At 42.4% G+C, this 23,845-nt stretch overlaps 1 protein-coding gene across 1 annotated transcript in view; it reads left to right on the forward strand.

The window, feature by feature from the left end:
* SLC9A4 (solute carrier family 9 member A4) overlaps window positions 1–23,845 on the forward strand; it is a 45,812-nt gene that overhangs the window by 14,744 nt on the left and 7,223 nt on the right. The window contains exons 4-9 of the mRNA XM_006127647.5: window positions 4,318–4,535; window positions 7,123–7,325; window positions 8,901–8,987; window positions 10,530–10,600; window positions 14,498–14,659; window positions 21,146–21,242. Of these exons, the coding sequence (XP_006127709.3) occupies window positions 4,318–4,535; window positions 7,123–7,325; window positions 8,901–8,987; window positions 10,530–10,600; window positions 14,498–14,659; window positions 21,146–21,242 (838 nt within the window). The remainder of the gene's footprint in view (window positions 1–4,317; window positions 4,536–7,122; window positions 7,326–8,900; window positions 8,988–10,529; window positions 10,601–14,497; window positions 14,660–21,145; window positions 21,243–23,845) is intronic.

The following is a 23,845-nucleotide window of genomic DNA, read 5'->3' on the forward strand; positions in this document are numbered from 1 at the left end:
CATACCTGCACAGGCATGCCCCTTAGAGGGAACACTGGATGTAGTTATATACAACATTGTTAATGTCAAAAGAACAAAGAATCTCGTTCTCAGTTAGAGCAATGTATATCAATTGTAACTCCATTGATTGAAATGGAATTATATTCAGGGCTCGACAAACTGATGTTTCCATTCGCCCATGGTGAATAGATTTCAGCGGGTTGCTCCATGTGCCCCATTCACTGGCGCTGCGCGCATGCGCAGTGCCAGTCTAGCGCAAGCGTGGTGCGGGGCTGGCGAGTAGCTCTTGCTGCAGTTTGTCGAGCCCTGGTTATATCTATATTAATTTTGAATTTGGAACTAAATCTGGCCCAAATATAAAACTCAGAAACATTAAACACACATGCGTATATACGTGAGCACACACACACACACACACACACATGCATACATATGGATGGTTGGATATTTATAGTGTGCATATTAAAGGCCAAGACAGGATGACAAATGTGAAAGTGCTCACTCTTGCTGGTATGTCATTCATGGGAATGTTGATTAGTAGAAAAAACTAGGTGGCTTGGAGAAGTCAAGCAAATGCCAGATTACAGGATGCCAAAGAGTGTACTGTACTTTCAAGCTCCTGAAGGGTCTAGAACAAGGGTGGGCAATAACCATTCATGGCCCAGAGGCTGGATACAGTTTGCTAGGATTAGCCCCTGGCAGGCTGCCAGATGCTGTGTTTATCTGAGCATCTCCAGGTATGGGCCATTTGCTGGTCCCATTGGCTATTGTTCACTGTTCCCAGTCAATTGGAGCTATGGGAAGTGGCATGGGCTGGGCCACCGTGTTGTACAGCTCCCATTGGCTGGGAATGGCAAACTCCAGCCAACTGGAGCTGCAAGTGGCCATGCCTACAGATGCTCAAGTAAATAAAGCATCTTTCAGCCAACCAGGTGCTCACTCTGGTGAACCACATGTGGCCCACAGGCTGCTTATTGCCCACCTGTGCACAGATTTCAGAATGCTTACAAAGAGGATTTAGTGTCCTTTGGAATCACTTTGGATGACTTGGAAAGAATGCCGCTCTGGTTGATGTAGTCAGCCTGTAGATGGAGTGAGGCATTGTCAGGCAGACTGGATCAAGCTTTGTGATAACTGGCATCAGTGCAAGAAAGAATCTACTGCTCGGATTCACAACATCGCCAGTGCATGGGTGTGCCCTACCTGCATCAGACTCAGCAGCCATCAAAGAACTTATCAGTGCATACTCTGAGCTCCATAAAGAGCAATGATTCCATTGATTAAAAGTTAGATTTTTGACTACAGTAATCTAGAAATAGTTCTATCACGGAGGATCTGATTCCAAATGTGTTCTAAATGTACAAGTGTGAGATGAAGAGGGAAGGTCATAAAGGACAGTATTTTATAGTAAACACAAAGGAAGAGAAAGTGGGTACATTAATAGGAGGCAGACGAGGGGGACAGGGATAGGAAAGAAGAGGGAAAGGATAGAGGGACGAGTGGAAATGTGCAGGGAGGCAGAGACAGTGAGGCGCAGCAAAGGGAACGTGAGCCAATTAATGGAGAGGAAAAAATACCAAAGTAAAAATGGAAGAAGTAGAAGACTGATGACATCACCAATTCTGAAGATAATTCCGCGGACTGATGCTGAGTCCAGTCTCTGGCTCCTGGGCTGGCAAATACCAGGGCTTTCCTTCCTGCCCTGAGTGCACATGAATGAGTGGGGATGGGACTTCACGAAGCCTAGTGTCCCTGAAAAAGTGAAGGCTACGTCCAAAGAGGACTCTCTCTTAGTGGGGACAGATGTTTGAACAAGTGTCATTATGAGTGCAAAAATGTTACCTTAGCTGTTCACTGCATGTTTCAGACTCTGACTAGTTTACAAACACCAGTTCACAGTCTCAGCGGAAAGCACACATATCTTGCAGGATCCTCTGAGGCACCTGTGTTTGAAAATTTAACCCAACTGTTTAATTAGATATAAAGTGCCTTGCCTCATACTCCCAAATGTGTTTATAAAGCAATATTAAGATGCTTCTTCTTCCAATCTAATTATTGACATATATATAGTTCTAATCCAGTTTTTCTCCACTGTTTTAAACCTTGTGTATGTATTTACACCTGTAGCAAAGTGGCCCAGATCCTGGTCCATGTTTTGCCCATTAATATATAATATATAGGTAATTGACAAAGCTCTCACTGGCTTCAGGATCAGGGCCTATCAGAGCTGAACATTAATTTATTATTCATGTATAGATTTGATCAGTCTTCTTGTACCATACAAATCACCTCTGTGAATGTTCATTATATAAACTTTATTTCACATGGGTCTTATTGCATTAATTTATTGAAAGTAATAAAATAATAATTTAATCAGGGTTTACTCTTCTTAGCAGCCTATTGCATATGTTAAGTATCAGAGGGGTAGCCGTGTTAGTCTGAATCTGCAAAAGCGACGAGGAGTCCTGTGGCACCTTATAGACTAACTGAAGTGTAGGAGCATAAGCTTTCGTGGGCAAAGACCCACTTCGTCAGATGCATGTCACGCATCTGACGAAGTGGGTCTTTGCCCACGAAAGCTTATGCTCCTACACTTCAGTTAGTCTATAAGGTGCCACAGGACTCCTCGTCGCTATTGCATATGTTATTGCTTGTTTTAGAGATGGGAATTTACAATTGCACCATTGATTATTGATGATTTTTGCATTTGGGTTATGAAAATGTATTATGCATATATCTTGAAAAGTCATCAGTATTAAACATTAATGTCTACTGATCTTGTCTTAGGATGTCCTTGGACCTGCTGAATGTCTCTGTTCCTCTGCAATACCCTACAGCTTTGTCTTTTTGGAAGAAATAGGAGACTTGAGGAGCGCTCAGAATATTCTGAGCACTCAAGATTAGAAAAATATTGCCATGTAGAAGGGTGATAGAACTAAAGTGATATAGATGGAAATCAGCTAGTTGACATGCTGGACTGTTAGTTTAGTATTCAATCTGCTTATTTATTTACAGTGTCCTTTAAGTTGAGGAAAACAAGACGGAAATGAGGAAGTCTTGAGAAAATGTTTGACTGCTGATTTAACAGAGAACACGGGATCTGCCATGCTGTAGGATACAGTAGAACCCCAGAGTTATGACATGCCAGGAGTGGAGATTGTTTGTAACTCTGAACAAAATGTTATAGTTTCTCTTTCAAAAGTGTACAATTGAACATTGACTTCATAGAGCTTTGAAACTTTACTATGCAGAAAAAATGCTGCTTTCCCTTTATTTTTAGTAATTTACTTTTAACACAAGATTTTTTTTTATCCGTTGTTCCCTGATTGAATACTTCAGTCAGATGTGTGTATGACTAGTCAGTTTGTAATTCTGGTTTTTGTAACTGAGGTTCCACTCTATCTTACTCCATTATCTCATTGTCTAATTATCTTCAGTGTGTGAGTAAGATGCTCTTTTGTGTGAGTAATAGTATCAGCACATGGCCCACATTGATTATTGATATGTTTGGGCCAGATGGTGGCCTGGTTCACACAGCCAAACAGAGAAGTAATGAGCTGTATAGTGTCCTTTCACTGCCTCATTCAAGCAGTCTGCTTTTCTCCCTTTTTGAGCCTGCATATGAGCCACAATCTCAAATGCAGAAGGGAGAGAGCAGCATCTGCAGAGCTGCTGGATGCTTCTGAGCAGGGAGGGGTGGAGAATTATTGAAACGAGGCCTCCACCCCCTAATATGCTAGTTAGCTGGTGTACGTAGGGAGCACTCTGTAGGTACAGGGCTGATGCAGGGTCCCTCCTCTGCCAAGTCAGAGTGAGGGAAAGCTGGAGGCAGATTGTGGCACTGACTTGTCTGCTCCCAGGGCAGCTCAACATTGCATTGTTCCTTGCTTGGTGGTGGCAGCAAAGCCATAATTTTGCCCTTTCATTGGTATTTGTGATGCATTCAAAGCAAAAATGACTTGGAGCCAGACTCCACTTTCTGACTCCTTTTCTTCTTCTTAATGAGGGATACACATACTAGCTAGCCTGATTCTGGCACTCTTCCATTCAATATCCGTATCATTACACAATCCCTTATGCCTCAAGGAGTCCCACTGAAATTAGTGGCTCCATTTGAGGAGGAAGATACTGCATAACGAAAGGTCTCAGAATGTGGCCCATAGGTGGGCCCAAATAAGGAGATGAGTAGATTGTGTAGATTCAACTATTGTAGTCTTCAGCCAGGATTGAAAAGAGGAGCCTCTCTCTTTTAAGATAATAAACACAGATGACCATTGCCAATATCTAACATTTTAAATGATGTTTCTGAATGAACAGGATGACAGCGTGTGCAGTGACTATGAAAAAATATGTGGAGGAGAATGTTTCCCAGAATTCCTACACAACGATAAAGTATTTCATGAAGATGCTGAGCAGTGTCAGCAAGACCCTGATTTTCGTGTTCATGGGAGTCTCCACAGTTGGAAGGAACCATGAGTGGAACTGGGCCTTTGTTTCCTTCACTCTGCTCTTCTGTGTGGTGTGGCGGGTTCTAAGTAAGAGACAAATACTGTATTTTAATATAGCCGTTCTGGGTAGAGGTGGTGTTTTTCATCTTTGAAAATAGTGCAAAGGTAGGTTAAGCAATATAGTGCTCACTTACGTAACCTGTTTAATAGGTGTGTCTTACTGACTAGCTAATTTCACAAATACTAGTACTAAACTGGCACAGGAAAAGACCCCAACAACCCAAAACTGGATTTTGTGATTCAGTGAAAAGGAAGCTTTTAAGTAAAATTAAAACACTTCCAGCATTCTGTTAATATTGAGGCTTGCAATATGTATTGCTATGTTTATTCTCGTAAGTGGGTTTCCTAATGGTTTCATTTTAGAATGTGGTTAATTTACCATTAGAAAGAGACCCTGAATGGTTCCTTATATATTTTTGGCAATTTGAACAATCCACTGTGCTTTTAATTAGGGAGAGAATATTAGTTATTTAAATTTATTCTTAAAGCAGATAAAGTTCTAAATATTGTGTACCCAGATCCTGGCTCTTTTCCACCATTCCTGGAAAGCCCTCTCCTTGGCTTGGATAGCATGAGTAGAGGAAATCTTCAGGTGAGGTAAAGCTGGCATAAATGGCTCTACCTCAGCTCTTCCCAAGCTCTCCACTGATTAGGGTGAGGCGGCCACATGGCCAAAAGGGAAAATGTGTGGCAGAACACCGATGCTCCCTGGCAGCAACCCAGCCCTGAGGCTGCTCTGACACACTCTGGTGTAGTTGAATTGGCTCCTGGTTCCCCAGGATTACAGAAATGGAGAAGTATGTATCCAGCTAATTTTGCCCCAGGCCTTCTCGTTCTGAATTGGCCAAATCCTAGGATTGGCCACAGTGTTTAGAGCAATTAAATTTGTTACTAGTAATGGTATACAAGTCCCAAAATAGCTACTCAGTCAGTCCATTGCATTCAGACGCAGTCTGTTTGCTCTTGGTTCTACTGCCTGGGAGCAGCCATTACAGGGAAATTCCTCCTTTGCCCCTCTGGCCCAGAGCTGGAACATTCTCATTATCTCTGTGGGGATGGTACATGCCATGCACAGCCTGGTCACACTTGGGAAGTGTGAGAGGATGGACTAGCTTCAATTATTCTATGAGGATTCAGTCTGCTCAATGGTGGGACCATGCTCAATGAGGATGGAATCTTAGAAAAGTTTAAGTGGGAAAATGATAACATCTCTACACAGCAAATGCAAACTGACATTTTACCGTTTGATAACTTGGCCACATGTCAGCAAATTTTAATGGGGACAGCAAAAAGCACAGCCCTGTCACAAATGCCACCTCCTAAACCCCTGTTTCAAAGAATGGGGATTGTAGAACTTTACAAATAATCAGCCTGGGTCAGACACCTAGCAGGGAAAACTTCAGCCCAAATGGTTAGAAATTTGACAAAGCTATAAGCAACTGAAAACAGGTTTTCATAATGGGAAATGCCATGAAACCTTAATATTAGGCGGTGCTATGAGATCCACCTAGAAGAGTAATCCACTAATTTTGTTTTATTTGTTGGTGTATAAAATGGAATTTTATAACTGTTCATTATTTACTTCAGTCAGGATGCTAACATGCAATATAAAATACAAGGGCATTTAATTAAGAAAATAAAGCTTTTAGAAAAGCACCAGTGAGGGTAATGAAGAAAACAAAACGAAACAAAACAAGCAAGCCACTGAATATACTATATGCAGAAACAGCAGACAACACCCAGTCACACAGAAGTGCAGATCTATAGGGTGAGATAGGACCACAAGAGTAATCTATGTCATATAGACAGTCACGTTACATAGTTTTACCTTTGATTAAAAGCAAAACTAATTAGGAAAATAAAGCAGCTACCACAATAGCTGTTTTGTTACTGAGTGCCTTTAAGTGTGTCAGTGAGGAGCACTTGCAACCCAGAAGTCCAGGGCTCTGTTCCCAGCTCTGCTCCTAGTCTTCTGGGTCACCTTTGTCTTTTCCACCCTTCTGTTATTTGGTCTCCCCTTCTGTTACCTAGGGATATTGATACTGCCCTTTGTCATTTGTAAAGCATTTTGAAATCTATTGATGAACGGGCACCAGATAAAGATGTAGGTATTACTACATGCAACTATTTAAAAAGCACTGTTCAAACATGCTGGTCTTCTATTGTGCAAGAAAATGGCTGGAGTAGCAAAGAAGGGGACCTAAATGCATTGGAGTGTGAAGGCAGAAGTATCTGAAAGAAAATTGTAGGGAAAAAATCAGGAAGAGCTCTTATCTATGATGTCTTCAAATCACCTCAGTTGAAGACCTCTCTAGAATACAAAAGTGTGTGTGTGTGTGTGCGGCGAGGAGTCCTGTGTGTGTGTGTGTGTGTGTAATATCACTTATCTCATCTTTTGAGCCTATTCAGCAAAACTCAAACATAACACATTTAAAAACATACACACTACATTAGAATAGTGGGTTAAAAGTTCCCATACAATAAGTCATCACATATATAATAGTATTTTAAAATACAATTGCAAAGAAAAATGTTAGTTTCCTAAGGCTAAAGATGCAGTTGCACTTAAATATTTCTTTGTTACTTTGTTGACAAGAGTTTTTCTCCCTCCTAGGTGTGTTTGGTCTCTTTTATGTCACCAACAAATTTCGGACTTACCCTTTCACCATCAAAGACCAGCTCATTATTGCCTACAGTGGCTTTCGAGGAGCCAGTAGTTTCTCTCTTGCATTTTTGCTTCCTTTGTATCTCTTCCCTAGAAAGAACATGTTCATTACGGCTACCCTTGTGGTTATATATTTCACTGTGTTCATTCAGGTAAGCAAGTTTCATAGTGGGTTCATTTCATATACAGGCAGTCCCCGGGTTACATGGATCCGACTTACATCGGATCCCTACTTACAAACGGGGTGAGGCAACCCCGCACTAGCTGCTTCCCCCCAGCAGACCAGGGAGACGCGAAGCTAGCGCACTCCCCCCCCCCCAGCAGACCAGGGAGATGCGGAGCGGCTTTCCTCAGCAGACACCTCAGCTTGAGAATAAAGGACTGAGGGAAGTGAGGTGTGGGAGAATAAAACTGAGCTCTGGAGAAATGTTTGGCTAGAGTTTCCCCTACAATATGTACCAGTTCCGACTTACATACAAATTCAACTTAAGAACAAACTTACAGTCCCTATCTTGTACGTAACCCGGGGACTGCCTGTGATAGAGGTGTCTACAGGCTCTATAGTTAAACTTGCACTGAAGTTTACACTTAAATCAGAAATAATGCTTCTAGTTCATACTCCAGTTGCTTGCTAGATAGAGTCTTCATTTTTAATACAATAACTCTTCAGTGGATAATTACATTTTTGTATACTTTTGTTTCAATATTTACTAACTTCTATGGTGGAAATACTTAAAAAAAGATTCCCTTAAGAATTCTTCTGAAAATGGTGTTTCGACTTTTACTTCATCTTGCACACAAAGACACAAAAAAGCTGCTCCCCTTGGCTAAATCTACACTGGCCCCTTTTCCGAAAGGGGTATGCAAATTTTAAACTTCAGAATAGGGAAATCCGCGGGGGATTTAAATATCCCCCGCGGGATCTAAATAAAGATGTCCGCCGCTTTTTTCCGGTTTGTAGATAAGCCGGAAAAAAGCATCTAGACTGGCCCGATCCTCCGGAATAAAGCCCTATTCTGGAGGATCTCTTATTCCTACTTTGAAGTAGCGGCGGACATCTTTATTTAAATCCCGCGGGGGATATTTAAATCCCCCGCGGATTTCCCTATTCTGAAGTTTAAAATTTGCATGCCCCTTTCGGAAAAGGGGCCAGTGTAGATGTAGCCCTTTTGTTCATAACTGGAGCTATGCAGGATGGAAACTGTTCTGTGAAGAAAATTTTGTGATTTAAACATTTGTCTTTGTTCTGATTAGGAATGAAACCCTACAATTAAGAAATTCTCTGCAAAAGAAAATTCTGAAAATTTGGGGTAAAACATTATATTTTGATATAGTATATTGAATATATTTATAACTAATATATTCAATATATAAAAAATGTCAAAAAGTGATGCTCAGATAATGTTGATAGTATTTTTTCCTCTTGAATGAAATTAGTTTGGTATGAGTGGTTAGCAGGCCAGGTAGTTTGCAGAAACCAATTCTTAGAGTTGGTTAGAAAATGCTAATTCAACTGTAATATTGATTAAAAAATGGAAACTTTTTTTTTGGAAATTGTTTTCCCACTCCAGCCCCATTTTTCAATCAGCCTTGTAGTAACAGAAGCCGCTGTATTCTAGACACAGTTTTCATGATTGATCAAATAAGATATAGTCACATCATATTTTGCCTTTTCTCTGCTTGTTCTAAAAGATAATTAACTTTCTCGTTCATTGACCTAAATGCAGGGAATCACAATAGGTCCACTGGTCAAATATCTAGATGTTAAAAAGACCAGCAAGAAGGAGTCCATCAATGAAGAGATTCATGTACGAGTAAGTTGTCTTTATCGATGAACTATATCCTAGAAAGAGAATGAGTGGGAGTTCCAAATAACTTCAAGAGAGTTAGGTACCTTGCTTCCTTGCAATTAATTGAGCAAATAAACCCAATAGGCTCCTTTGCAAAATCCCAGATGAGATATCTAAATACAAATTTTGGATGGTATTTGAGTCCAAAGAAGCTGTTGTGAAGTAATATCTGACAACCTATCGATGTGGATGCCAACTCATTAAAATTTCCAAACTACAAAATGGAGCTTTTTATAAAGTCACAACAGTAGAACAATATAGCAATTGGATTCCAGCCTTTCTATCTTAACATTTTGTAGCAATTAAGAAAAATCCCAACTACATCACAATGAAAAGTTAGGGTTGAAAAATCCACCACCAATTTACATGGAATCAGTGGTGTGACCGCACCACCTACAAACATACCTGAGCAAGCTTTGATTTAGCTAACTGGAACAACAACAGCAGCATGGATTTAATTGCTCAAGTACATACCAGGGTCCCAGGTGGGCTTGTATAGTCTCTGCTGTCATTATTCAAGCCATGTTAGATCAAAACTAGCTCAGTTCACACCTACATGTGCTGTATTCATGCCTCGGACTGCAGTGTTGAGTGGGCATCTTTCCCAGCTAGGGTCATCAACTTCTGCAAAATCTTTCTAAGCTCTAATTCAAATGTTTTTTTTGTCTTTATGCTTGAGATGAGTGGTTTCCAAATGTGAACTGAGATAGGCACCTTCATTGTCTCCACTGGCTGAAGGTGTGGTTCTTTCCACTGCTACTGTCTTTTGACCAGGTTTGAGTAGACATTAAAAAGCAGAAAAGTATTAAATCAGAGCACTCTGTTTTGTTAATTAAAATGAATAAAACCTCAGGATGCATTTTGAAGAATTCTGGGTTGTTTTGGAAGATCTATTTTCTTCTGAAACACTGTGCTTTAAATTTACATGCCATAATTCTTATGGGTAGGATAGAGAGAAGGTTATTAAACTAGCTTAATAATATTGTACAAAACACTTCAAAATGTGGTTAAATTTACCCATGAGAAGTCCTATTGAAATCCATGTGACTACTATATGTATAAAATTAAGCACATATGTAGATGTTAACAGCTAACTTTCATTTGATCTGAAATGTTTATCCTCAGTGTTTTATCTTTACATCGAAGCCATATATGATTTTATGTAAAATAGTATTATGTATAGTAATTATTGCTGGGAATTTTAAAGCTATTTCTATGGAAGTCCCACCTTGTTGTGAGAAAACATAGGAAGATGCCTGCAAAATCAAAGTAATTCATAGCAGATTTATTTGTATAAGTAAGACAATCTTACAGAAAAATAAAAAGTTCAGAGGTATTCCATATGGAGAAGTTTGCCTGGATTTTTATAAAATGTTGGATTTTCTAAGATTGGTTTAGTTTGAATCAGTGTCCAGACTCTTTAGAATCTGATTTTTAATTACCTCAGAACTGTGCTGACACTGATTTCATGCTATGACCATTGGTTTGATGTATTTTTTTCTATAGATGATGGACCACTTGAAGGCTGGAGTTGAAGATATATGTGGGCACTGGAGTCACTCTCAACTGAGAGACAAGTAAGAATGCTTTATTACTGTCTGGTAAAATAAAACAATTTAGCTGTGTCATATTGATCTATTCAAAGGTTAAAACAGTAGGGAATCCACTTTGTGCTCTCATAAGGTTTGATTAGAATGAAAATATTTCAGGTATGTGCCGTATCCTATTCTAAAATATAATTTGAACTCTTGTGTAGCCATCACCTTTTGGAGAGCAACATTCACATATGTTTCACTGCTGTGCCTCCTCAAAAGCTAGCATGAGATAAGCATGACAGAGGAGGAAGAGCATGACATTCACCTTCATGCCAGATGTGGACAAAAGCTGGCAAACAAGGCCTAAGGCCTAAGCCTAACCTTCTTCAAAGTGACAAGGAGTCCTGTAGCACCTTAAAGACTAACAGATGTATTGGAGCATAAGCTTTCATGGGCAAAGACCCACTTCGTCAGATGCATGTAGTGGAAAAATCCAGAGGCAGGTATAAATATGCAGGCCAGAATCAGGGTAGAGATAACGAGGTTAATTCAATCAGGGAGGATGAGGCCCACTTCTAGCAGCTGATCTGGAGGTATGAATACCAAGAGAGGAGAAGCTGCTTTTGTAGTTAGCTAGCCATTCACGGTCTTTGTTTAATCCTGAGCTGATGGTGTCAAATTTGCAGATGAACTGTAGCTCAACAGTTTCTCTTTGGAGTCTGGTCTTGAAGTTTATGCTCCAATACTTCCGTTAATTTATAAGGTGCTACAGGACTCCTTGTCGCTTTTGCAGATCCAGACTAACATGGCTACCCGTCTGATACTCTTCTTCAAAGTAACAACCAAATAAACAACAAATGGTCTGTTAACACTTTATAGACTAACAAAACATGTAGATGGTATCATGAGCTTTCGTGGGCACAACCACTTCTTCAGATGACCGGAGTTTTGAGTTTAGGAAGTGCAGACCCAAAATAAATAGGTTGATAGTATCCCAACCATCCTTCATCACAATTGAGTCAATTGGCATGAGACTTGAATTTGCGGATGAACTCTAATTTCAATGCTTCTTCGTGTATCTGTCTAGTAGAATTGGTTTGTGACAAGATAGCCACGTGAAGATCTTTTAAACAGTGATTAGGAAGATTAAAGTGTTCCCCAACAGGTTTCTGTATGTTTCCTTTACATATATCTGATTTGTGTCCATTGATTCTTTCCCGCAGAGACTGTCCAGTTTGTCCAATCTCTATAGCAGTGGGGCATTGCTGGCATTTGATGGAATAGATCAAATTACTGGATGTGCAGTCAAATGACCTTTTGATTTGGTAGCTTAGGTTGTTGGCTTCAGAGATGAATTCATTAGTATAGATATGTGGGCAGACTTGACATCGTGTTTGGTTGCAGGGCTGGGTTCCTGGATGCTTATGATATGATTGTGTGGCATGGTTACCGGAAAGAATTCGTTTCAGGTTGGGGAGGTTGTCTGTAAGCGAGAATAGGCTTTTCTTCCAAGGCCTCTGAGAGTGAGGGATCATTTTATAAGGTGAGTTGTAGATTGTGTATAATGCGCTGGAGGGGTCTGAGTTGTGGACTATAGGTAATAACAAGTGGAGTTATTACTATAGGTAATAACAAGTGGAGTTATTACCTATAGTCCACAACTCAGACCCCTCGGGAATGAATCAATGGACACAAATCAGATAAACGTAAAGGAAACATACAAAAACCTGTTGGGGAACACTTTAATCTTCCTAATTACTGTTTAAAAGAACTTCAAGTGGCTATCTTGTCACAAACCAATTCTACTAGCCAGATACACAGAGAAGCATTGGAATTAGAGTTCATCGGCAAATTCAATTCTCATGCTAATGGACTCAATTGTGATGAAGGATAGTTGGTACACTATCAACCTAACAGTCAATGAAGGTGCAAACATATCTTTGTGTAGATTCCTATGTCAGGAAGGATACTATCAATTGACTTTGATTCTTATCTGCTTCGTTTTAACTACCCAATCTTCAGATACTTACTGATTCCCTCTACCTTCCTGATTTTCTATACCCTTTGCCCCCTGTCTCCCACGTCCCTCCTTTTTTTCCTCCCCCTACCTTCTCTCCTATTTATTTTGAGTCTGCACAGCCTAAACTCAAAACTCTGGTCATCTGAAGGAGTGGGCTGTGCCCTCGAAAGCTCACGATACCATCTACATGTTTTGTTAGTCTATAGAATGCTACCAGACCATTTGTTGTTTTTTTCTGTACAGACTAACTTGGCTACCCCCTGAAGCTTCAAAGTGCCTCTTTAAATACAGACTTAGATTGCACAGTGTCCGAGGCATGGATCAGTCTTTTTATTTGAATATAAACCACTGTGCAAACATGTGGGACCGTATAGATAAGTTCATAATAAAAATAATAGTAAGTATTTTTCCCAGTTTCAGAATTATACTACCCTTCTGATTCTAGGAGAGAGAATATGAGAGATTCTGTATTAATAAAATAATTATGTGGGAGCAGCATGTAGGTAGATGAGATAGGTAGATAAGATGTTGACTTGATGTCATAAATTACCATTTGGTTTGTGACCTTTACATGATCAAATCTGTATGTGCCTATGATCATCTGTCTGTCCAATACCTCTGCATGCTCAGTGGTTGGTATAGAGCAGTAACACAAGCCTTTAAGGGGTCAAATATCTTTTCTGCTTGACAGATGGCCTTCATTTCCACAAATTTACAAACTATAGAATTCATCTGTAAATGGCCTAAAAATAGTCTTCTTGAAAATCTGTTGAGGATAATGCCTGAGTGGTGCACAGGTTATAAAATTCCCTATTTGAAGCCACAGACACAATCAAAGACACTGTCGCTGAGATAAGTTGACTGTCTGTCACTTCTCTTAGATCCATCCAATATACCTGATAGAAGGAGCCCAGGTGAGTAAATTATTGTTTCAGTCCAGTAAAAGCTAAGGAAACACATCATATAAAGAATCATATAGAAATGAAGGTATTCCGTTCATTAAGGTTAAGTAATATGCCTTTAGGAATTAATACCTTGGTTAACTGACAGTATAATTTCCTGTGGACTAGAAAGCTTTACAGAGCATCCAGAGCACAGAATAAAGCAGATCTATGTACAGACTTCTGTTACAGCAACAAATATTAAAAATCGTTGATTGTAAGAAATTGTATACATTCGGTACTGCTTTTCATTACACTTTAAAGCACGTATCTCTGCCCTAGCAAACTGCCCCATAGGAAAAAATATAAGAGCTGCTGCTGTTTGTTAGGTAATGCCTGAAAGCCAATACACCCCTCAACACACATGCACATTCAAACTGTGCATGCGGTATATTAGTGGTTTATTATAATATGCAGCATGCATACACACATCATTTTCTGGTCCATTCAATTTCCCCAGCATTCAGAATATTAGGACATATATATTTTCCTCTAATTGTCAGGATTCAAAATGATCAGCAACATAATGGGGCCTAACTACTGGGCCATTTAGAACATTATTGGCGTCTGGCTGAATAGGCCGGCATTGCTGTAAGTGCAGCTGCTGCTGTTATACCTTATTAGAATAGAACATTTGTACAAAAGCATAAAAGACTGGCCCCTTTTTATTCTTTTCATACAATTGTGGCAATGCCATATGCTTACACACACACAACCTTCTTTTTACCATGATTGCAGCTTGTTTCTTTCTTTTGTAGAGCAGATTTACTATCTATGTGGGCCAGTAGGCCATGCCCTTTGTCTTCCATCAGGTTTCTGTTCACTGATCCTTCAGCAAGTCCTGGGTGCCTACAATTTGGACTCAGTTTCTGACACAGAATTTTTCCAACATAGAATTTTATATACATGATTAATGTTGCCAGGGAAGAAGATCGACTCCTTTCCTTTTTTCAGCTGCTTTTCATTTCTGTCTCATAGATTTAAAAAGTTTGACAATAAATATCTAAAGAAAATCCTGCTGCGGAAGAAACAACCCAAATCCAGCATTGTATCTCTGTACAAGAAACTGGAAATTAAACAGGCCATTGAGATGGCAGAAAGTGGGATGATAAGTTCAGCTGCATCTACAGCTTCTCTCCAGTGAGTATCAGTTTTGTTACAGCTCACCAACCGTGGGGGGGGGGGGGGGGGAAGCGGGGGAGAGGACGGAGCAGGGGAATATGAAGAAACTGCTGATGGAGTCAAGGACCTTCCAAGAAATATGACAAGAGCAAGGTACTAGGAGGTGCAGTGGCAATAACTGTTAGGTGCTGGGACCTTGGCATGTTGTATTGGAAATGAGATGTTCTGCCATGATGGCTCTGTGTTCACACAGTGGGAAGGACTGTCTCTACCCATGTTTTTTCAGTAGAGAAGGGAGAGCCCGCAAGGCCTGGAGATTCAGACCTAGAGGCCATGGTACTCACTGGTAGCTTTGCACTGCTCCCGTGATGCCAAGCAGCCACATGTTTCATTGAACTGGCCATCAAATTCTGGCTTGCGGCTGCTTTGTGTTGAAAGAGCAACCCAAAGGAATGGAGTAGCTGGTTTGTCCGGCCGTCAGTTCAGAGTAGTAACCAGAATTCTGTGATCTGAAAGTTTGGGTTTAGCTCTCACGAGACTAGGCTCTTTCATATGATTGCAATGAGACATGATCAGAAATGCCATAAAGATGGGCTTACTTGTAGTACTTTGGTACTTCATCTTCTGTCTTGGCCAGAACTCAGGTGCAGAGAGGGACTAAAGAATAAAATAAGACAGCATCCTTTTTGGGGCTCTGGAAATGTTTGGTTTGACAGACGGGGAAAGGGTAAGGTTAGTTTTGTACTTTATCCAACTGCCCATTTCTAGTTTTCTTAACAAATAGGCTAAACAGTGCCAATTCATCAAAGGCTTTTGTTAATGGGTGGACAAAGGGGACATCCCAACTGTACAGAGGGAGTGGGCTAATGGCGCCACTATGCTGGAATAGTGAAATCTGTTCCCTGCAGTATGCTGATCTAGCCACCAGAGATACATGGAAGGTTTGAGTTTCTCTCTTCTCCCCCATACAGAGGATTCAACTGAAAGGCAATAGAAGGCTCTATGAAGCAGACTTGGTGAAATACAAACATAATCCCTATGGGGCAAATACCCTCAGTACAACACAGTTCTGGGTACTAGTCCAGGGACTCTGTAAATAGCAGTTGTCTGCTGTGAGCTGTCTATTAATGTTCTACTGCGATTCTAATTTCTTAGGCCATTTCTCCAGGGCCCCACACCATCCTTGCCCTTATCTCAGGGCTTTGTCTCAACAAAGTCCCAATGGCACTCTATGGGTATGTCTAGACTGCATCCCTCTGTCAGCAGAGGGATGCAGATTAGGCAGGTCGACATTGCAAATGAAGCGGGGATTTAAATATCCCGTGCTTAATTTGCATAAAAATGGCCGTCGTTTTTGCCAACTCAGCACTTTATCGGCAAAAAACGGCAGTCTAGAGGGGGATCTGTCGAGAAAGAAAGCCTTTTTCGACAGATCCTGTAAACCTCCTTGCAGGAGGCATAAGGGATCTGTCGAAAAAGGCTTTCTTTCACGACAGGTCCCCCTCTAGACTGCTGCTTTTTGCCGACAAAGTGCTGAGTCGGCAAAAATGGTGGCCATTTTTATGCAAATTAAGCACGGGATCTTTAAATCCCCGCTTCATTTGCAATGTCGACCTGCCTAATCTGCATCCCTCTGCTGACAGAGGGATGCAGTCTAGACATATCCTTTCCATGGTTCTGCAGCTCTTCCCACATGCCAAGCCCTGATCTTCAGCAACTGACCCTGGGTCTCAGTCCAGTCTTGCAATAAGCATTTCCCGGTGAGATGTCCTTCTGCTCTCTTTCAGCCAGCCAGTCAGACCGTTTTCACTCCTTGAGCTCCAAAGTGAAACTGCCTGGCTCTGCCCATCGTCTTTCTGTATACTGGCTTGCTGGGTCCTGATTAGCTGCTTCTCATACTACCTTGTCAAGGACCTCAAAAGACTCTACTGCTCTTTTCCTGGGGTGGGATGTGGCAAGGCCATAAACTTCCATGAGGGAGGCTTCGGGACCTAGGCTACCCCATCACACACAGACACAACATTGCTGTCTGTGGTTCTCACATTTTAGATAAGGGGAATAAATATTCTTTGTTAATCAGGGCACATCTTAGTTGAACCTTCTGGATTTGGTCCATGATCAGAACTTCCATTGGTGTCAGTGGGATTTTTACAAGTGAACTGTGCATTATGTATTTGCCTATTGACCGTGCAATAAGACATTTATATATGAGATAAAATATAGCACGTAGTTATGCTGGTTTAGAGAACATAAGCCTTATAATTGGGGATTTCAAAGGGAAAAGCACATCTAAGCAGATGCTGTAGATACCACATTTGTGTCTATATTTTAAAACAATATACCTTAAACATAATCATAAGAAGATAGAATGAGCTTGTTTTTGAGTTCACTTTCTCTGATTTCACTTTTGCTGTTTCTGAGCTTCACTTTTCCAATGACTCTTTGGACATCAGGGGAGTTAGATTTGATGTACACTGGTATAAGAAGGATCAGAGTCTGACTGAGGGTGCTTCTACACAGCAGGGCTTAACTCAAAATAAGCTATGCAAATTGAGCTATGTCAATTGCATAGTTTATTTTGAAATAGCTTATTTCGAAATTTGGGAGCATCTATACAGCACTTATTTCTAAATAGAGCACTCTTCCACTGACTTCCCTAACTCCTCATACAATGAGGGTTACAGGAGTCAGAGTAAGAAGTCCTCCAGCTTGACAGTATTTTGACATTATTTCAAAATAACAGCCTGCTGTGTAGACGTGGACTTCGTTATTTTGAAATAATGTTGCTGTGTAGATGTCCCCTGAATGTTTTCATTGCCAGTGATACAATTACACAAGGGCTATCTGATTAGGATGCTACTTTCTTCTGAGAAGAACTGGATGGAGAGTATGGAAATTCAAATTACAACAAAAAATGGGAAAATGGATAAGGATTTTTGGAGATTTTTTTTTTAAATTTTGTAATCAGCTCTATTTTTTAGAAAATATATGGGCAGTTTATTAGGTTCATTTATGGCCAGAATAGGTGGTTTTTGCCCACACAAATGTATAGGCAATCACTGTGCACCAGAAATAATATCATATCAGTAAAGTTTTTGCAAATAAAATACCCAGACTAGGCTCTGCAAATAAAATGCAGGAAGTTTCAATAAGCATCAGAGAAAGAATTTCAATAAATATTGTTTTATCGGGGTGGTAACAAGTCAAACTTGTTTTAGCTCAAAGCAGGTTTTTGAACTATACTGTATATTGTGAAATATGAATTAAAGGGAGTGCTAATTAAACTGAAAAGGTAACCTTTTCTCCATTCTCCAGGTGGCTCACTGTTATCAGTATAGCAGGTTAATGGCTAATCCCATGCAAAGACTACACTTTTTATTTGTGCTTTAGAACAATACAGATAATCTTCATGTTGTTTGTTCTGTTGCTATTTCAGTTCAGCTGAAACTGAGGGTATTTTATTTGAGTCACCTAAAGAACAAAGTGATAACAAGCACTGAGATAAACTAAGGCCTGCTGTTCCACCTACATCTGCAGGCAGAGGGGAGCCAGATTGGGTCGATCTGGAGTGGGGAAATTATCAGGATGAGGTGATCTGTGCATGATGCCATTCTCCACTATCCTTTCCCCTATCCTTTTTCCAATTCTTGATATAAAAGTCACTCTGCAGGTGTTCCACAGGCTTCTGGTTTCCTAAGTCTAGAAAGGGCAAACTTGAACAAGAAGTGGTTACACAGGCAGTTACTCTTTGTAGCATCAGGGATTGTAGTGCATAAGACTTCAGTTGTCAAACTATGTTTCATGGGCCACTGGTGCTGTGCGACTGGCCCACTTCTCAGTGGTCTGCAGAGAGTTTAAAAGCAGCCATTACAAAAAAAATTAGCAATTTAAGTGGTCATTGGACTATTCAACAAGGCACAGCCCAACTTCCCTATTTAGAGTGCTAATGGGTGCATTTATAAGTCCCTAGTCAGGCTGCCTAGACATTGAGTCTTTAACACATTTGAATTTTGGCAGTGTTCAGATACAAATGCCTGAACTCAACCTATCTCTCTAGCTTTGCTTTTCAAGTTAGATGCAAAACCAGATAAGGCTTATTTTCTAGTTATGCTATGAATAATTGAAATGATCCAGGAAAGAAAGTGGGGATTTTGCAAATGCAACAAATGATGGAAATGTTGTGAAATTAGCTATGATTTCCCATTATTTGGGCTGCCATATCTTAGCCTGGATTCTGCTTTGAACCTGAACCCCAAACTCTAGTCTAAACTAATCCATATCTGAACATCAAGGTTCCCAAATCATTAAACAGATAATTGTTTTTTTAGTTTACTCTACATGCAGCTTCTTTTGATATTAAAGGCTGCATTCTTTTACTCATGTAAGGGAAACTGAAAGCACAAGCCTTTCAGAATATAATTAAAGGAATCCCTCCTTTAATCAAGCCATTCACCACAATTACATCACTTAATATGAAGGAAAAGATGGACAAATACATAGAAAAGGAAAAAATGGACAAATACATAGAAAAGAAAGCAAAGAAAAAAGAAAATAAGTGGGAACAATGAAGTGAACTTTGACTATGGTTCAGTAGGGATGGTGATGCCCCTTTATTTTCTATCCCTTTTCTCCATTTCCTGTTAGTATATGTGACTAAGCTCTCACAGAGGTTGACCTGGCAAATCCAGTTAACATTTCAGATCAACCAGGTTCTATCCTGTCTTTAGCAAGTAGGAGAGGTAGTTGCAAATGACTGTAAACACCTCTTAACACTAATTTATAAAAATGGAAGTTATTGCCTTACGCATTTTCTTGCAGCTTAAGATAAGTGAGGGAGCTATACACCACGACCTCAGACCTCAAACTTACTATGAAGTTGCAGACATATAGAATCAAGATTATACTAGCTCTATTGTAGAGAAATGAAGCATGAGCACAGAGGAAGGCTGAAGAGCATTGGACTGCTGGTTTTGATTTTTGTCATATCTTTGTCAGCTGTTCCAATCAAATGATTGGACATAGTTAGTTGAACCCAGCAACCACCTCCATATGCAATTATTTGGTTTTGGCAGCTTTCTTGGTAGGGATGTATTATTAGAATGGAAGGGTAAGTATTCCAAGGGGTGAGTACAAGGAATGCCTCTACTCAGCCATCATCACATGGGTGTCAAACACTGTGGTGGCACTAGAAGATTGCCAGTGATGAACATAAACTGAAAAGCTGTTTGATCACCTTAAGCACCTACCCAAAGATTGACTCAAGTTACGCTCTGTCCACAAGAAGGCCATCTCCCTTTGGGATTTGTCATGATGATCATTTCCCCAGTTACAAGACAACTGTAAACATTTTCTAGACCTGCCAGCCAAAGCACCGGGGCTGTGACATCCCCTTGGTAAATCCTGAACTTTCTCCATTTCTATGGGACTGTCCTTTTTAGCTCTTGTTTGTTAAACTTAAAATCTCCCGCTGACTGCAGGAGCCATGCTGCACTATGGATTTGAAATTCCCCACAGAGCCGGGGTCAGCTGGGGACTCCCCAGCTAAGCCCGGGCTCCACAGCGCCACTTTGAAATGCCTCCTCTGCATTTCAAAGGGACAGTGCCACACAGCTGAGTGGGGCTGTCCCTTTGAAACACAGAACCGGCGTTCAAAGGGACAGTACTGCACAGCTGATCCCCAGTGGCTCAGCTGTGTGCAGGGCTGGCCTGAGCCCTTTTGGCACCCTGGGCCTGGGCGTGTGGCACCGCCCCCTGGGTGCAGGGCACATGCGCAGGCCCACCCCCGGGGTGCACAGTGCATGCGCTGCCCAGCCCAGCCCGGCCAGCGCTGCTGGCACATGCGCCAGGCCGTGCAGGGCCCCGCAGCCATGGGGGCAAGGGCTCTGCTGTCCAGTGCCACGGTGCCGACGCTGCGGGAGCCAGGCACGCAGCTCCTGATGGCAGCTATAAGGGACACCGCACGCCCCTTACAGCTGTCATCAGGCACCCCCCGTGGGCTGGTGCCCTGGGCAGCTGCCTGGCTCGCCCATGCCTCCGTCCGGCCCTGGCTGTGTGGTGCTGCCCATTGTATGCTGCCTCCTCCTTTCAAAGGGGCAGCCCAGCACAGCTGAGCCTGGGCTCAGCTGTGCAGTGCTGCCTCTTTGTAGAACACCTTTCCCTCCTCCTTCCCCCCCTTTTGCTGCATCTATCTGATAGAGGCAATAAAGAGGGGGGTAATTAACTAGTCAACTAGTCGACTGACTATCCGATAAGCTTTTACTTATCGGATAGTTGACTAGTCGACTAGTCCTTAACATTCTTAATGCAAAGAGCAAACTCCCTTCCCCCAAACTAAGAAGTTTTCTTTTTTAGCTTTTGTTGACAGTTTAGTATCATTGGCCAGGAAAGTGTCATTCCTGTCTTCAGTGTTCTAGAAATAATAACATAAGAAAATATATAATTTTATAGGAAAGGTCATTCCTGTGTGATTAGTATCATTTGTTTATCACTCCCTTCTGTTTACAGGAGCTATAGAAATCACAGAATGCATAGGCTTTCCCCTGCAGAGGTGGAGTCCATGCAGGACATGCTGGCGCATGGTCTGTATCAAGTACGACAAAGGGTATGTAAGTGATTCTTGTAACCAAGCTCTGTGCTTGTAGATCAAAAGAGCATGTTTTCTCTCCTCACAATCATCACAACAGCCAATGGCAGCTGCAAAGATTGAATTATTCTTCTCAGCATTGAACAATGTAAATGGGAAATATTAAGCTAGCTCCTCATCTGGTGTCAACTGGATTTTAATGGGGGGCACTCTGATTTATACCAGCGGAAGATCTGGCCTATTATGCTCACATCCTACAGCACAAAAAGTAAAAGGGAGTTTAGCTTCTAGCTTTTCACTCTGAGTTCTGGTCTGCAATCTAACAGGACCATAACCCCAGAAACTAGCTCTAGGGGTCAGGCTTCCCTAGCTGTAAAGATCTCAGTGACTCTTTTCTGATGTTGCCCAACACCTAGTGTATGTAGTTTCACTTTCCAGTCCCTCTCTCTAGTCACACACAAGCTGTGACCTGTGACAGCCGCAGACTTGCAGGGTGTTGCCATGGCAACCGAGGTGATGGCGCTGAGGTGGAATTCAGGAATAGGGGGATTTACCTCAACATATGCAGCAGGTACATTTTTTAAAGCAAATCACCTGCAGAGGAGATTTAAGACTGTTATTATTTTGACCTCAGTGAAGGAGAGGGCCATTAGGGACCAGAGCTGCTATTCAGGAGATTCAGGACCTCAGTGCAAATTTGCCAGGTTTGGGGGAGGAGGGGGCAGGTTTCATGGTTTGCTCTGTGGGAGGCAAACCCTGCCCTCACGATAGGATGATAGGGGAAGAATTCCCTCCCACCATGAGCTGGGGCTGATTTCGGCTGCTCAGAGATGGGGAATAATGCTGGCAAAAAATGGAAACTTTTGTTGGAAGGACATAAAATGCCAAGCTGGGCTGCCTCTGAAGAGGAGAACAGGCCTAGGAATTAGAGGGATCAGTCCTTCATTCCTTGGGTCTGACAGATTTATCTGGTGCAAGAACTGGGCGGGAGGGAAAGGGCACAAAGATGGATTCTTTGCACTCTCTTGATTCCTAAGCAGGCATAGTGCTGGGGTCCAGGCTACAGGAATATTCCTGGCCCGAGGGCCCTGCTCCAGCAAAGTCCGGGGCCAGGTCTCTCCCCTGGCCCCACCTGCTGCCCCTGCGTGCTCCCGCTGGTGCATCACCTGGCCCTTCTACTGCCCCCTGGTGATTTAAAAGGGTTGGAGGGCTCCCAGCACCAGCAGAGCAGTGGGGCTAAAGCAGATTCCTTCTTGCTCACTCTGCTGGGTGCTGGCACTTCCCTGCAGCCTCTGTGGGGAGGGGTGTGTCTGCATGCTGCCCCTGCCCCAACTGCCCCTGCGGCCAATGGGAGCTGCGGGGACAAACAGCAAATGAAGACCTCCCTGGCCTCCCGTGCTTAGGAGCTACTGCCAGGGTGATGTGCCCCAGGTAATCACCCCCACTCCCTCCCAGAGCCTCCCACTCCCAAAACTCTCTCCCAGAGGCTGCACCCCAGGCCCTCCCAGACTCAAACTCCATCCCAGAATCTGCACCCTCATGCCTTCCTGAGCCACCACCCCCTGCCCTGGCCCACAGCCTGCACCCTAGACCAAAGTTCCCTCTCATCTTTTCCATCCACGTGCATAATAAATGTTTCCATGTATGTTGAGGCATGTGAGAATGTGCACCCCCAGCAGATCCACAAAGCCGAACTGTGGGTGCTCTGCTAATCAGCTGGGTGGCATTTGAATCTCTCCTGAGCAGTCGCACAAGTGCACAGCTTACATGGAATACTGCCCCAGGCCTCTTCCCACACCCTCATTCCCTCCCAGCGCCCTACCCTCACCCGCTCTTGCACTCAAACTGCCTCCCAGAGCCTGCACCCTCCTACACCCCAATTCCCTGCCTGAACCCAGAATCTGTACTCAGCACCCAAATTCCATCTCAGAGCATGCTCCCTAGACTCCTCCACCCACTCAAACTACATCCCAGAGCCTTAGGCAGGTGGGTGGGAGGGAGTTTGGGATGGGGAGGGGTGCAGGGTTAGGGAGTTCTGGGCAGCACCAACATTTCTACTAATCTGCTACCCTTGTGTCCTCCAGCTTATGAAATCCTTTCATCCAGGGCTTGGCCACAAATCTGTAGGATGGGTAGGGTTGCCAGCTTTCTAATCACACAACACCAAACACACTTCCCCTCCCCTTTCCTGCCCCAAGATCCCACCCCTTTTCTGAGGCTCCAAGCCCACTCACTCCTTCCTGCCCTCTATCGCTTGCTCTCTCCTATCCTCACTCACTTACTCATTTTCATCAGGCTGCTGCAGGGGTTGGGGGATGTGAGAGGGGTTGAGGGCTCTGGGATGGGGTGAGAAATTAGGGTATGTCTACACTACCCTCCTAGTTCGAACTAGGAAGGTAACGTAGGCATACCGCACTTGCAAATGAAGCCCGGGATTTGAATTTCCCGGGCTTCATTTGCATAAGCGGGGAGCCGCCATTTTTAAATCCCCGCTGCTTTGAACCCCATGTAGCGCGGCTACACGGGGCTCGAACTAGGTAGTTCGGACTAGGATTCCTATTCTGAACTACCGGTACACCTCGGAATAGGAACCTAGTCCGAACTACCTAGTTCGAGCCCCG

Source organism: Pelodiscus sinensis, chromosome 1, assembly GCF_052426305.1.
Source record: "Pelodiscus sinensis isolate ZL-2025 chromosome 1, ASM5242630v1, whole genome shotgun sequence".
Classification (NCBI taxonomy): domain Eukaryota; kingdom Metazoa; phylum Chordata; order Testudines; family Trionychidae; genus Pelodiscus; species Pelodiscus sinensis.